Source organism: Zalophus californianus, chromosome 11, assembly GCF_009762305.2.
Source record: "Zalophus californianus isolate mZalCal1 chromosome 11, mZalCal1.pri.v2, whole genome shotgun sequence".
Taxonomy (NCBI): Eukaryota; Metazoa; Chordata; class Mammalia; order Carnivora; family Otariidae; genus Zalophus; species Zalophus californianus.
In genome coordinates this window covers 69199605-69213273 of record NC_045605.1, presented here as the reverse complement: position 1 = coordinate 69213273, position 13669 = coordinate 69199605, and the positions used below count along the sequence as shown (strand labels likewise).

At 39.1% G+C, this 13669-nt stretch overlaps 1 protein-coding gene across 3 annotated transcripts in view; it reads left to right on the top strand.

Moving 5' to 3' along the window:
- The window catches only part of RRAS2 (RAS related 2), a 78878-nt gene extending 70501 nt beyond the window's left edge, over window positions 1-8377 (top strand). For all 3 annotated transcript variants that reach the window (XM_027577778.1, XM_027577775.2, XM_027577777.1), the window contains exons 5-6: window positions 4544-4662; window positions 6858-8377. In XM_027577778.1, coding sequence (XP_027433579.1) covers window positions 4544-4662; window positions 6858-6945 — 207 coding nt within the window. In that variant the 3' untranslated portion in view covers window positions 6946-8377. The remainder of the gene's footprint in view (window positions 1-4543; window positions 4663-6857) is intronic.
- Window positions 8378-13669: the final 5292 nt, after the last annotated feature.

Below are 13669 nucleotides of genomic sequence, written 5' to 3'. Positions count from 1 at the left end.
TTAGATGTATGTGTTAATGTAATAAACTAATGATACTACATTGAGGTTGCCGAATTTTGGAAATGGAATATTAAATTAGGAGAACAAGCTACCTTAAAAGACTAGAGGGAACAATACCTTGAGCTCAGATAAGGCTAGGAATAATTCCTATTCTAGTTAGCCAGAGTGAAAAATCTTGTAATTCTTGGGTTATTGGGTAGTGTATGCAGACAGGTTTTGTTCCAGTAGTAGGGCAGAATTAGCCCTGAATGAATTCTGTTCTGGTACTGTGTAACAAAAAGGATCACACTTTCCAAATAACTGCATCCCAGAAGAAAGCTCAAGAACATTTATAGGAATATAAACTTTCTAGAACCCAGTAGGTAAAAGTCCAGTACCCAATCATCCACTCAAAAATTACCAAGCAGGAAGCAGGAAAATATGATTCACAATAAGGAGAAAAAGCGGGGACTAGAAACAGACCCAGAAATGACACAGTTGATAGAATTAGTGAACAGATAACCTTAAACAGTTCTTAGGACTCTATTCCATATGTTCAAGAAGCTAGAGAAAAGACTGAAATTGCATATGGTAGGTAGAGACATGGAAGATGGAGAAAGATCAAAATCAGACTTACAGAAATTAAGAACTACAATGTCTGAGATGAAAAATACCCTGGGTGGGATTAACAGCCAGAAAGAATAGCTGAAAAATTTCTGAACTTGATGAAAACTGTAAAATGCGTACATCTAAGAAACTCAGCAAACCCTGGCATAAGAAATATGAAGAAAATTACAGTAGGACACATACATTTTAATGAAATTATTTAAAACCAGTGATAAAGAGAAAATCTGAAAGATAACCAGAGGAAAAGAAAACTATTACACACAGAGGAACATAGCTAAAGATGGCAGCAGTCATCATGGTTTCTCATGGGCAGTGATGCAGGGGAGAGGAAGATAGTGGCACAACATCTTTCAAGTATTGAAAGAAGAAACTTGTCTAGAATTAAATGCCCACTAAAAATGTATTTCAAAAATGAAGGTGAAATAAAGACTTTCTCCAGATCCGCAAAAGGTGAGAGGATTCATTACCATCAGATCTGCATTACAAGAAATGAAAAGAAGGAAGATTATACCAAATGGCAATCTGGATCGGTACCAAAAAAATGAAGAGCACCAGAAATGATAATTGTGTGGAACAAATATAAATTACTTTTACTGTTCTTTAAATCTCTTTAAAATACAATGGGATGTTTAAAGCAAAAATAATAGCTGTCTATTATGAGGTAAAAGGTAATAACAATAAAACGTGGGAGGGAGAAGTGTTATATTGTAATAAGGTTCTTAAATGATACGTGCATTGGTGTAAAGCATTTGAATTAGACTGTGATGAGTGAAAAATGTGTATCATAAACTCTAAAGCAGTCATTAAAACAACATAATACATAGTTCATTAGCCAATAAAGGAGAGAAAAATGGAATCATAAGAGCAATACAGTTAACCCAAAAGAAGGGTTAGTTCAAAGAACAAATGGGGTGGGTGGGAAAGAAAGTTCAAGATGACCCCGTGACATCATTAATCACATTAGCAGTAAATAGTGTGAGCATTAAAAGGCAGACGTCAAATTGGATAAGAAAGTGAGACCCTACAAGAAATCTTTCAGTGTAAAGGCACAAAGAGGTTAAAAGTGAAAGGCTGGGGTAAGATATAGCATGCTGATCCTAATGGAAAGCTCGTTGAAATGGCAACATAAGTATCAGCCTAAGTCTGTTTCAGAGCAAAGAAGATGACCAGGAATAAAGAGGATTGTTTCATAATGAAAAAGAGATTGTCATTAAGAGAACATAACAATCCTAAACATTCGTATACTGAATAATAACTTCAAAATTCTTAAAGCAAAATTGAAAGAACTGCAACAGGTAATTGACATACTCATAGTCGCAATTTTCAACATTGCTCTCAGTAGTTAAGCAGAGAGAAAATCAGTAAGGATCTTGGCGGCTTGAATAACATTATTGAACAACTTATTCTAACTGACATTTAGTGAATGCTCCACCCAACTATAGCAGAATACACATTATTTTGAAATGAGAACAAGTCTCAATAAATTTAAGAGGACTCTAGTCAGGCCAGGTATGTTCCTCAACCATGGTGGGGCTAACAGAAATCAGGAAATCTCTAAATATGGGGAAACCAACGAACTTCCAGCTAACCCTTGGCACAAAGGAGTGATCAAAAGGGAAATTAATGAAGTATTATGAACTGAATTATAATTAAAACACAACATAATCAAAATTTGGGATGCTACCAAAGAAGAAAATATAGAGAAATTTATAGTATTAAGTGGTTATCATTAGGCAAGAAAAAGTCTCCATTCAAAGACTAGCTTCTACCTTAAGAAACTAGAAGAAAAAAGCAAATTAAAACCATAGTAATTAGAAGAAGGGAAATACTAAAGACTGGAAATCAACGACATTGAAAATAAAAAATCCATAGAAGGATAAATCTGGTTTTTAGAAGATTAGTCAAAGTGACGATTTAGCCAGAATGACCACGTGAAAAAGCAAAGCACAAATTACCAATAGAGTAATGGAAGAGATTCCATCACTTCAGATCTTACAGATATTGAAAATATAATAGATACGATATAAAGAAATACTGTGCTATAAAGAAATACCATACTATAAGGAAACTTTATACCAATAAATTCAGCAAGTTAGATGAAATAGACATATTTCTTAAAGGGCGCACACACTGCCGAAACTCAAAAAAAATTAGATAACCTGAATAGTGCTGTATCTATATAATAAATTCAGCTGGTTGTAAAAACCTTCCCTCAGAGAAAACCCCAGGCCCAGGTGGATTTGCTGGTGAATTATGCCAAACTGATTTTGCTGAAAGTGTTCCAGAAAATTGAAGAAGAGAGGGTTCTTTCCAACTCCTTATATGAAGCCAACATTACTCTGATACCAAAGCCAGACAGAGACGTAAGAATACTATAGTCCAATAATTCTTGTGAACACAGATGTAAAAATTCTTAAAATTTCAGCAAATAAAATCTAACAGTACATGTATGAAAAGGACAATGCATCATTACTCAAGTGGGGCTTATTCCAGAAATGCAGTGTTGATTTAACAGGCAAAAATGAATCAACACAGTTCACCGTATTAATAGACTAATGTGGAAAAATCATGATCTCAGTAGATGAAGAAAAAAAATTTGAGAAAATTTAACATGCTGTTGAAAACTCTTTCCGGATGGACTAGCGGGAACTTTGTTGACATGGTGAAGGGCATGTGCAGTGAAGGCCTACACCGAATCGTGTGCTTCATGGGGAAGGACTGAATGCTGCTGGCATGGCACTGATGTGCTACACTGGGAGGGCCGGCCAGAAAGAAATGAAAGGCGTCCACATAAGAAAGGAGGCAGCAAAACCATCTTTAGTAGCAAATGTCATGATCCTGTAGAAAAGCCTATGGAACTTAAAAAAGAACACCCAGATAAGTGAGTTTAACGTAGTTTCGGGGTATAACATAAATACACAAAAATCATGATCCGATTTTTTTGTAGAGAGAATGGTACATCACTGAAAAAAGACCAGAAGAATGCGGTTTTCTACGGGAGATAGGTTCCTGAATCCACCCCCTTCCCCAATCTGTAGTTTCTAACTTCTCTGCAAGTGTTTACTTCTGTGGTAATGACAGCAATAAAAGTCATTGTTTTAGAAAGAGTTTTCAGCCACGCTATGTAAATGTGATGTAATTTAGCGTTTTTCATTTTTTGGTAAATGTCATGACTTCATGAAGACTTTTACATTGAAAACGTGGGGCATTGTATTCATTTTATGTTTCTTATTCTGTCGTACCATTTTAGGTTGTTAGCTCTGCCACCCTTCACATCCTAGTATCAGGAAGGCATTGTGATCGTAATCATTACTCCTTTTTCTCATGTATTTATTGAGCGTCTCCTGTGTACCTGGTATTGGGGAATGCAGAGGTGAGGAAGACCCACGGTCTCTCAAGGCTTCCGTTCTCACCTCTTCATTATTTTCTCTCTTGACTTCTTGTATTTAAGCTTTTCTAGACTTCTTTTAGTTCTAGGAACTTGGAAAGTGCACCCCCCCCGCCCCCATTGGCTCTCATACCTGCCGTTTCTTTTGTCAGGGATACTTTCTTACCCCACCCCACGTCACTCCATACTCTTTATTTAGTTCTTAGTTTAAATGTCATTCCTCAGGGAAGCTTTTCCTCATCTGCCCAACAGGGTTATAGAGTCTGCTAGCACCTTGTACTTTCCTTTCCCAGAATTTATCACCATTGTATTTAATACTTCTTGAGTAATCACCAGACTGAAACCTTGTTGTATGGTCATATTTTCATCATTGAGTTGTTCTTCAGAGGTGGGCTTCAGTATATTTTGAGCTTGTGAGTCTCTTGGTTTATCTTACGACAAAGCAGCTTGGCCTCTGGCTGGATTAGCAGTGCAGTCCACGGCCAAGGGTTAGATGGAGCAGATCTGATTTTTAATTCTGTACCTCAAATACAACTCTTGGAATTTCAGGTAACACAGGAGGAAGGACAGCAATTAGCGCGACAACTTAAGGTAACATACATGGAGGCGTCAGCCAAGATTAGGATGAATGTAGATCAAGCTTTCCATGAACTTGTCCGGGTTATAAGGTAAGTGAAATACATCTTAGAAGTTAGTTTTAACTTATTGAATTTGACAGGTAATCACACTATGTTGTTTAAAACCATTAGCTGAAAAAGAAATTGCCACTCAGTGTTTTCTGTAAGAAAGAGGAAGCTGTATGTAGAAGTGCTTCTGTGCTAGGAGCTAATGCCCACAGCATGTCACAAATTTTAACTAAGGACATATTGTACACTGGGTACTTCCTACATATAAAACCAAAATCAGTTACATTGAAGGAGAGAGTACACGTAGGGATTTTGAGAAGAATCTATGCTGCTTTCAAAGGTGTCCGTGGAATGAAGATAGGGATGACAATAGCTAACATTTGGGTGGCAATCTCTGTCAGATACTGTGCCTCATACTTCACATGTATTACTGCACTGAATCCTCACCACAACCCAGTAAGCTAAATCCTTTGATCTGTCCTCACTTTTGGATGAGAAAGCAGGTACACAGAGGTGAGTTAACTTGCTCAGAGTTTTAGCTTTAAATGGTAGGGCTGGCACTCGAATCCATCTCTCTGATTCCAGAGCCTGTGCTCTTCAGCTTTGCTTCATCCCCGTCTCTTCCCAGGCTAAAGGGGGCCAGGTAGTATAGAGTCAGGCCTCCCATTCGTGGGGTGAAGTATGATATCACAGATAACCAAGGGGTTTTCTGTCTGTTGGCCTAGAAGGCCCCTGTGGTTCAGAAGGGGTTAATGGTACCAGGAAGCTTGAGGTGATGGGTGAGGTCACCTGGAGTTAGTTTCATGTGAGAAAGGTTGAGTTGCTTTGTAGTGGGAGGGGTTTAATTTGATTATTTTTATCCTTGGTGGCTTGGCCTCTCCTTCACCCTGGGCTCTCTAGACCTGCTAGTCTCTCTGCCTGACAGGTATGTGGAGTGAGCTGGTGTTAATTGTGTATCTAAGGTGAATCAACATCTGAGCTATGGGCTTCTTGTGCTTTTTTAGCCCCTTGCCTGGGCATTCTCTTTGTGGGGAAAGAAGAGTAAGGATTATAGTTTTTCATTTTTTAGTGGTTTGTTAAAAGTATGAGTTCCATTTTTTTTTTAAGATTTAATTTATTTATTTGAGAGAGAGAGAATGAGAGATAGCACGAGAGGGAAGAGGGTCAGAGGGAGAAGCAGACTCCCTGCTGAGCAGGGAGCCCAATGTGGGACTCGATCCCGGGACTCCAGGATCATGATCTGAGCCGAAGGCAGTCGCTTAACCAACTGAGCCACTCAGGCTCCCCACGAGTTCCATTTTTAAATGAGCACAGAGTTTCAGTTTTGTAAGATGAAGAGTTCTGGGCGTGGATGGTGGTGATGGTTGTACCACATTGTAAATATATTTAATACTATTGAAAGGTATGCTTAAAAATGGTTAAGATGTTAAATTTTGTTATATGTATTTTAACATGCTTGCGTGTGCACACAAATCAGGACTTTCTTAACATAACTTTTACTGCCTTTGGAAATATTTTGTCCTTAGTTTTGATCCTCAGAATCTGTATCCATATCCTTCAATCTGGAGTGAGGAGTGGGTTAGAGGAGGCTTTTTAAAAAAATGTTTAATTTTAATTTTATTTTTATTTTAAGTAAGCTCCACGTCCAACGTGGGGCTTGAACTACGACCCCGAGATCGAGTCACATGCTCTACCCACTGAGCCATCCAGGTGCCCCTAGAGGAGGCTTTTTTATGCCAGGCACTGATAGGCCTTTAAACATAACAAGATCTTCTTAAATCCTCATAGCAACTGTGAAAGGTAGAGTTTTATTATTCCCTTCTACAAAACTGAGGCTCCACAGAGGTCAGCTGACTTGTCTAATGCTGACTTGTGGCTAGTAAGTGGCAGAACAGGCATAGGAACTGCGTACCTCGTACTTTATATTTTACTCTAGCAATGGACGCTTCTTCTTAAGTATACCTTATAGTCATGGAATTTCAAATTGGGAAGGGAACTTAGAGGGCACTGAGTTCAGGATCTCAGTCTGAGTCAAGACTCACCTATAAGTGAGACTCAGCTCTGCTTATGCCGGTGTTGAAACATTTGTGCCTTTTTTCCCCTTGAAGATTTGCTCTGATTCCCTAGTTGAAATTCAACATTGAGAAGCATATGCACATAAATTAGGCTTGGCCAAAAATTACATATTTGTAATATTACCAGCAAGACAATTATATGTCGATTTTTCTGTCTTACAGGAAATTTCAAGAGCAGGAATGTCCTCCTTCACCAGAACCAACACGGAAAGAAAAAGACAAGAAAGGCTGCCATTGTGTCATTTTCTAAGAATCCCTTGAAGTTCAGCTACCAACTGCCAGGAAAAGCCCTCTTCTTCTCTCCTTATGGTTTCCGTCACATCACCTGGGACCTTTCTAGCCTTAGACAGACGATCACCGTGGTAGCCTTAGACCTAGAAGCTGGCTAATCCTTTCTGTGAAGCTAATCCTATGGTCATTTCAAGACAGATTTAAAAGAAACACTAAGGCTGCTTCAAAGATTATCTGATTCCTTAAAAATACTGATCTTTATACACAGACACATTTCTTTTTTAAGGGCTTACATTTTAATGGGGATGAATCAGTTTTGGAACCTAAGCTGTTTGCCAAGCTGAAGTCATAGGTTGTGAAATAACTTTTAACTTCTGGAATCATATTTCCTATTGTTACTCTAAATAGAAATGTAAGGAGTTTTTTTAAAATGTGAATTTTTGCCTATCTTTAAAAATTTTGATGTCAACTTTAGTTAACCTGAAATACACTGAACTGAACCACAAAAAATGAGACATCTCAGACCTTTATTGATGCTACAGCCTTTGTTTTCCAGTGGCCAAAATACCAAATGCCTATTGTATTTATAGGTTAAAAACTGCATATGAAGCCTTTATTAAGTGCTCCACTCCTGAAGAGGATAGTAATGTTCTGTGTGGCCAAATATTTGGACTTACTCTGAACTTAAGGCATTTCAGTGTTCTTAGTTTTTTAAGTTAACTCTTTTCACAGCCATGTGGAGAGTAAAAATAAATAATTTCTGTCTGTCTTCCTTTTCAAGTATTTCTGGATAAGGGATTCAAAAAAACTAAAACTGTTTTTGTTTGTAATATAAAATATGGAATTGATCTTTCCGAGGTCAGAGATGATTAATGTTTTTGCTATATACTTTTATACATTATTTTCTTATCAAACTAGTTAACAAGTATTTTTATATGTTTGTAAGCAAATATGCTTTCACAGCATACCTTGTGTATATGTAAAGATAAGTATTTAATTCTCACTGTTCACTTTTAACTGACAAAGAAAAAAAAAACAGTGAAAACTACAGAAACTGTGGTAGAACTTTACTTGCCGTTCTGGTCCTGGTCCTGGTGGCGCTCACCTCTGGCCGATCACGTACCTGCTCGAGAAACCTCCTCCATAGATTACAACAGGATGAGAATCTGAAGTCACTTTTGATACCCTGTACTAGGTATTGGCTGTTACATCAAGTAGTAAGTGTAAAACTTTTAATTGACAATTAGTATAACTGTGGATGGCTTCTGACTTTGTTTTTAATTCTGTGGATTGTGTTTAAACAATTCAAAAGTTTGTTCCTGATTGTGAGATACTAAGTGGTATTGCACAGTTGTCACTTTATTGAATGTGTACAACAGTCCCATGAAGTTGATAAAGCGTACCCTTGTATAGCTTCAGGTGCTAGAATTAAAATTGATCTGTTATCACAAGATAAGGTTTGATGACTTGTTATTTTGGTGGTTTCTTGAAGGAATGAGTGTTGGAAGAAACTTATTTTAGTAGCTAGTTCTGTGCCTTTTTCTGACAGTGCCTTAGGGTTTGAATCTAAAAATCAGTATTAGTTATTTAGCAGGTGAAATTGAAGTGAAATGGCTTGGTGTTCTTAGGGATTTCCTGAATATTTTCTTGAGTTGGTGTTTCTTAAACGTTTTCTGTGAAGTGCCCCTGACAGAAAACCCATCTCTGAAGGAGAGAGGAGGGTGAATACATACACATATACTCCTCTGAAGATGAAGCTTAAAACAGCTGAAGCAAAACACACACATTTATTTGAATGCTTATTAAAATTACCACCCAGGAAGGTAGTAACCCATAGTTATCGTGTGGGTTTTAATACTATAGTTCTATTGCATATCCTTGTTAGGACTTTCATTTGGGAACATTTTTTATTTATCATAGGTAACTTCAGATAACAAGAGATTGTCTATATAATAGGTAGATTTAATGGCAAACCTTTAATTTTATTCTGAATAGATGATTTATAGCGAAGCAGTTTGAAGGTTAACATCAGTTTACTTTTTTTTCCTCTCTGTGCTTCACTTTGGATACTTTTTATTGCTACATCTTCAAGTTCCCTAACCTTTTCTTCTTCTGTTGTTTCATCTGTTGTTAATCACATTTAATGAATTTTTCATTTCAGACGTGATTTCTTTTTTCTTCTATAGAAGTTCTGTTTGGCTCTTTTTTACATCTTCCATCTCTCTCACTGTGCTCATGTATTTCTCTTATCCAGCCCCTCTCAGCTGAGTTCCTGGGGAATTGAGTCTAATACCTATCTGTGGTATGCAATGAATTAACTAACTTCTCTTCAGTGCACCCACCTAGATGGGTGGTTCTAGCTGTGTATCATCCTTGGGAGAATTGAAAAAGGCTGCTTTGAATATTTCAACGTGGTTATAATGGCTGTTTTTAAATGCCTTATCTCTATAATTTTTGGATCTGTTTCTGTTACTGATTTTTCTCTAGTTATGGATCACATTTTTTTTTTTGCATGTATAGTAAGTTTTGATTGGATGCTGGACATTGTGTATTTGTTGGGTGCCTAGATTTTGTGGTCTTCATCTAAGGTTTTCACCCCCCCCCCGTAGTTAATTTACGTGTAGTTCAGTTTAATCCTTTCAAGGCTTGCCTTTAAACTTTACACAGTCTCAAGTATCTGCCCCCACACCCCCCCCCCCGCCCCCCGCCCCCACAGGATGGTTTAGCTCTACTACTAAGGTGTGGCCCTCTTAGTGTCTCTACTGAATGCCCTGTGTAATCAGTGAGGACTCTCCAGTTTGGCTAATGGGAACCAAACAATTCCCAGCCCATGTGAGCTCTGGGGAACCATTCTATCCATAGCTCCTGGATCATTCTTTGCCCAGCCTCTGGAGTTTCATTCTATACATGTATATCTTAATATCTAGCAAAAACTTGGTGACCCTATGCATATTTTTGGAGTTCTTTTTTTCTGTGTAGCTCTCTCCCCTCCAGAACTTTGTCCTGCAACTTTCAGCTGTCTCAGACTCCCGGTGTCCGGGACAGATCTCCAGGGTCTGTCTTTTCAGCTTAGGGAAGCATTTCTGCCCTGCTTGGGATCCCCCATCCTTTCTGCAATCTGGAATGTGCCTCTAGGCAGAAAGGGCAATCTTAAGGCTTACCTTTTTGTTTCTCTTTCATCAGAGATGGTAGTCCTGTGCTATCTGGTGCATAATGGCTGAAAATAGGTGTTTCACGTATTAACTCCAATTTTCTGGTTGTCTAGGGTAGGGGGGTAAATCTGGTTCCTGCTACTTCTCTATTGGAAGCTGAAGTTTCTCCCATGTGATACCTATCATACAATCAGAGGTGCCTTGTAGCCCTCTTAATTTATGACTTGAAATCTTTTTTTTTTTTTTTTTTTAAGAATGGCCAGTCTTGTGACATGAACAGTCCTTGTCTGTATGACCATTGTTTTTTTCCTCTATAGTTGGGGGATTGGCAAATTGTTTTTTTTGCAAAGGACCATATGGTAAATAGAAATATCATCTTGGGTTTTGTGGGTTATACGGTCTCTGTCCCAGCTACTCAGCTCTGCCATCGTAGCACCAAAGCAGCCTTAAACAGTGTATAAATGAATGAATGTGGCTCTGTTCCAATAAAACTCTATGTGGGGACATTGAAATTTGATTTCATATCATTTTCATGTCATGAAATATTAATCTTGTGAATTTTTTAAAAAATTCATTTAAAATTGTAAAAACTATTCTGTACAGATGGCAGATTGGATTTGATCTGTGGGCCATGGTTTGCCAATCTTGCTCTATAGCACATGTAGCATTTGAGATTACATTCCCAACTTTAGAATCTCTTCTCTTTATATATGTGAAAATTCTTTCGAACAGTATTTCCCGAACTGAGAGTCATGAATTTCTGTCCTAGGAATTTTGTCTCTGTAATATTTGTTTAGGGATTTATAGTATTTCAGGGTTGGACGTTATGCCTTGTTGACATACATCTTACACTGATGATTCCTCTAAATTTGGGGCTTCAAAGTTTTATCATATAAATTGGTCCCTTTATCATTTGACTTTTAAAATTTGCTATAACAAGGTTCTATATACATCAGGTCTACCTTTTTCCTCTTCTGACTTTTCATCACCACTAGTTTTCTTTCTTTTCCCATTCCTGTATATAAATGACCCCATTAAACAGATAGCTGGCAAATAAATAGGATGAGATGATGATAAAGTGGTTACTTTCAATATCACTTGACCACTTAAGATTACTTAATGAGTAACTGCATATAAAGTGTCAAGGAGCCTTTTAGAAAAAAAGGTAATTTGAACAGATGTCTTTCTGCAGGACTTCATTAGGTGTTCTGGGAAATGGGTAAACGGGGAGTGTTTCCTTCCTACAAACTTTGGTTATCTAGTGGAGGAAGACTATGAGTGAGAAGACAAATACCAGGGCTGTAGTTAAAGCAGAGTGAGAAGCGTTCACAGAGCTGTTCGGTCCTGCGGGTGCTATCTGTTCCATCTGGAAGATCTGAGGGAGCTTCTTAATTAGAAGTGGTGCTTTGGTCAGAGCTTGATGGATTGGTGGGATCTCAGATGGGGAGGAGAGGAGAAGAGAGGTGGTGGGAAGAAAGGCTGGGGAAGAGTCTGGGCAAAGATACAGAGTTGGCAGAATGCAGGGAGTATTCTGGGATTGGAACCTTAATCTAAAAGGCTTTTAAGTGCAATGGGAAAAAATAATGATAAAGTAGACTGGGCTTGGGTTGTGGAGAGCTTTAAAAATAGGACGGCCCTTCTGTATGTAATGGGGAGCTGCCAAGGGTTCTGAACAGGGAGTGCCTGTACCTAATCTAGTGGTACGGATGACAGAGCAGTGCGGCTTTGAGGAAGGGTGGTCAGGTAAGAGGTTATTCGAGTCATAGACTCTGTCTCTTTCCAATTTGTTCTGCCACCTCTGTTATTGCAATGGCTTTTGAAGTAGTCTTTTTATGTGCATTTCCCCCCCACAAAGCTGTTCTGTAAATACAGCTAAAGGGATCTTTTTTAGCCCATAAATTAAATGTTACACTACTGCTTAAAATCTGTCATCACCTCAGTGCACTTGGACTAGTATCCAGATTCCTTCCCATAGTGTACAAAGCAAGCCCCTTGCAGGATCTGTCCTCTCCTTGCTTCTCACACTCAGGCTGATGTACTTTCTTACACCCTGTAGCATGCTGGGGTTTCCCAGACTGTTGACTCACTTGACTATTCCAGTTAGGTGTTTCGTCCTTTTGCTTTTATTTTAGATGCCACCTGCTCAGAGAGCCCTCTAAGACCAGCTCCCCATAGCAACGCTTTGCCTTGTATTTACTTAGGGACACGTAGACATCTGTGATGATTTTGTCTTGTCTGATCTGTACTTGAGTGTCGGAGGCTCTGTGAGGGCAGACGTACACCTGCTCTGTTTACTGCTTTAACCCACATTGCCTGGCATGTGCAGGAAAACCATTTAATGAATGAGTAAGGCACACAGGCAACTCTAGTGGTAGAAATACATGGTGATTATGGCAGTTACATGCAGGGTGAGTCCAGGAGGCATTTGGGAATGTGGATTGGAGCTCCAAAGAAGAGGCTAGGACTGCCAAGTGCAGGTTGGGAATTTATCTATTTTGATCTGGTGATTGCAAGAGGTGGGAGTGGATTGAAGTAGAAGGAGTTTATTTGAGAGAAGATCCAAGGGTAAAACTTTTGGGGAAGACGAACATTTGGGGATAAAATAGTAAAAGGCAGAAAGCCAAGAGAAGCAGCGGGAAACTGGAGAGAACTAGGAGACTATTGTTAAAGAAGCCAAGGGGTGGTCAGAAGCTGTGAGTGCTGTACAGAGATTGGGGTGGGGGGGTGGGGGGCAGTAAGGGGCAGCGGTGATTGTGTAGATGTTCCTGATGACTTTGAAAGTTTTGTGTCAGTCATCTGGTTGTGGGAACCAGATTGTAATGGGTTGTGGTGTGATTGGAGGGCAAGGAAGTGGAGGAAGTGTGGGCTACCATTCTGAGAAATTCTCTGGCAAAATCAGAGGGTGATGGGGCAGTTACCGTGCTTGCACAGGGTCGGCTGTTAGAGGAGTTAGAAGAGCCAGGGCATGGTACTTAATCATAGATAAGTAGGTATACAGGTCTGGAAGTAGGTATTGCCGTGTAGACATGGATGCTTTGGAGACATTCAGAGGCTGGCATCCCTTTTTGCCTGGGTACTGAGAATGGTGAGCAGCGCTGCCCTTCTCACACTGTCTCCGGTGAACGGCCAGTTGGGAAAATGGTTCCTCCCTGCTGCTGTGGAACGATACTTTTGCTAAATGTAATTTAAAAAACCCAACTCTTAGAAAAATGATCATACTCTTGGATAATTGTGGCAATGTCAAATTACCATAAAAGTTTCTGAACACTCGTTTTCAAATTTTGTATCTCGTTGTAGGCTGGTGACGGTTGGTGGACGTTCTCAGGCTGCACGTCTCTGCGTAGCGCTAATGTAGTGGGTAAGGGAGCGGCAGATTGAGGTATTTTTCACAAGTGCTCCTTCTGACTTCCCAGATAGGCTCGTGAATTCCAGGGGAAGAGCCCAGTAGGATATGCTTGCCTCCTAAAAACACAGACTCTACTTTTATATTTTTACAGAAAAAAATACAGACTACTTTTGTAAATGTCAAGTGTTGTAAAGGAGTCCATGGTCTTGAATAGGATGTTTGCCGTTGTCCCTTCTGCTAATACT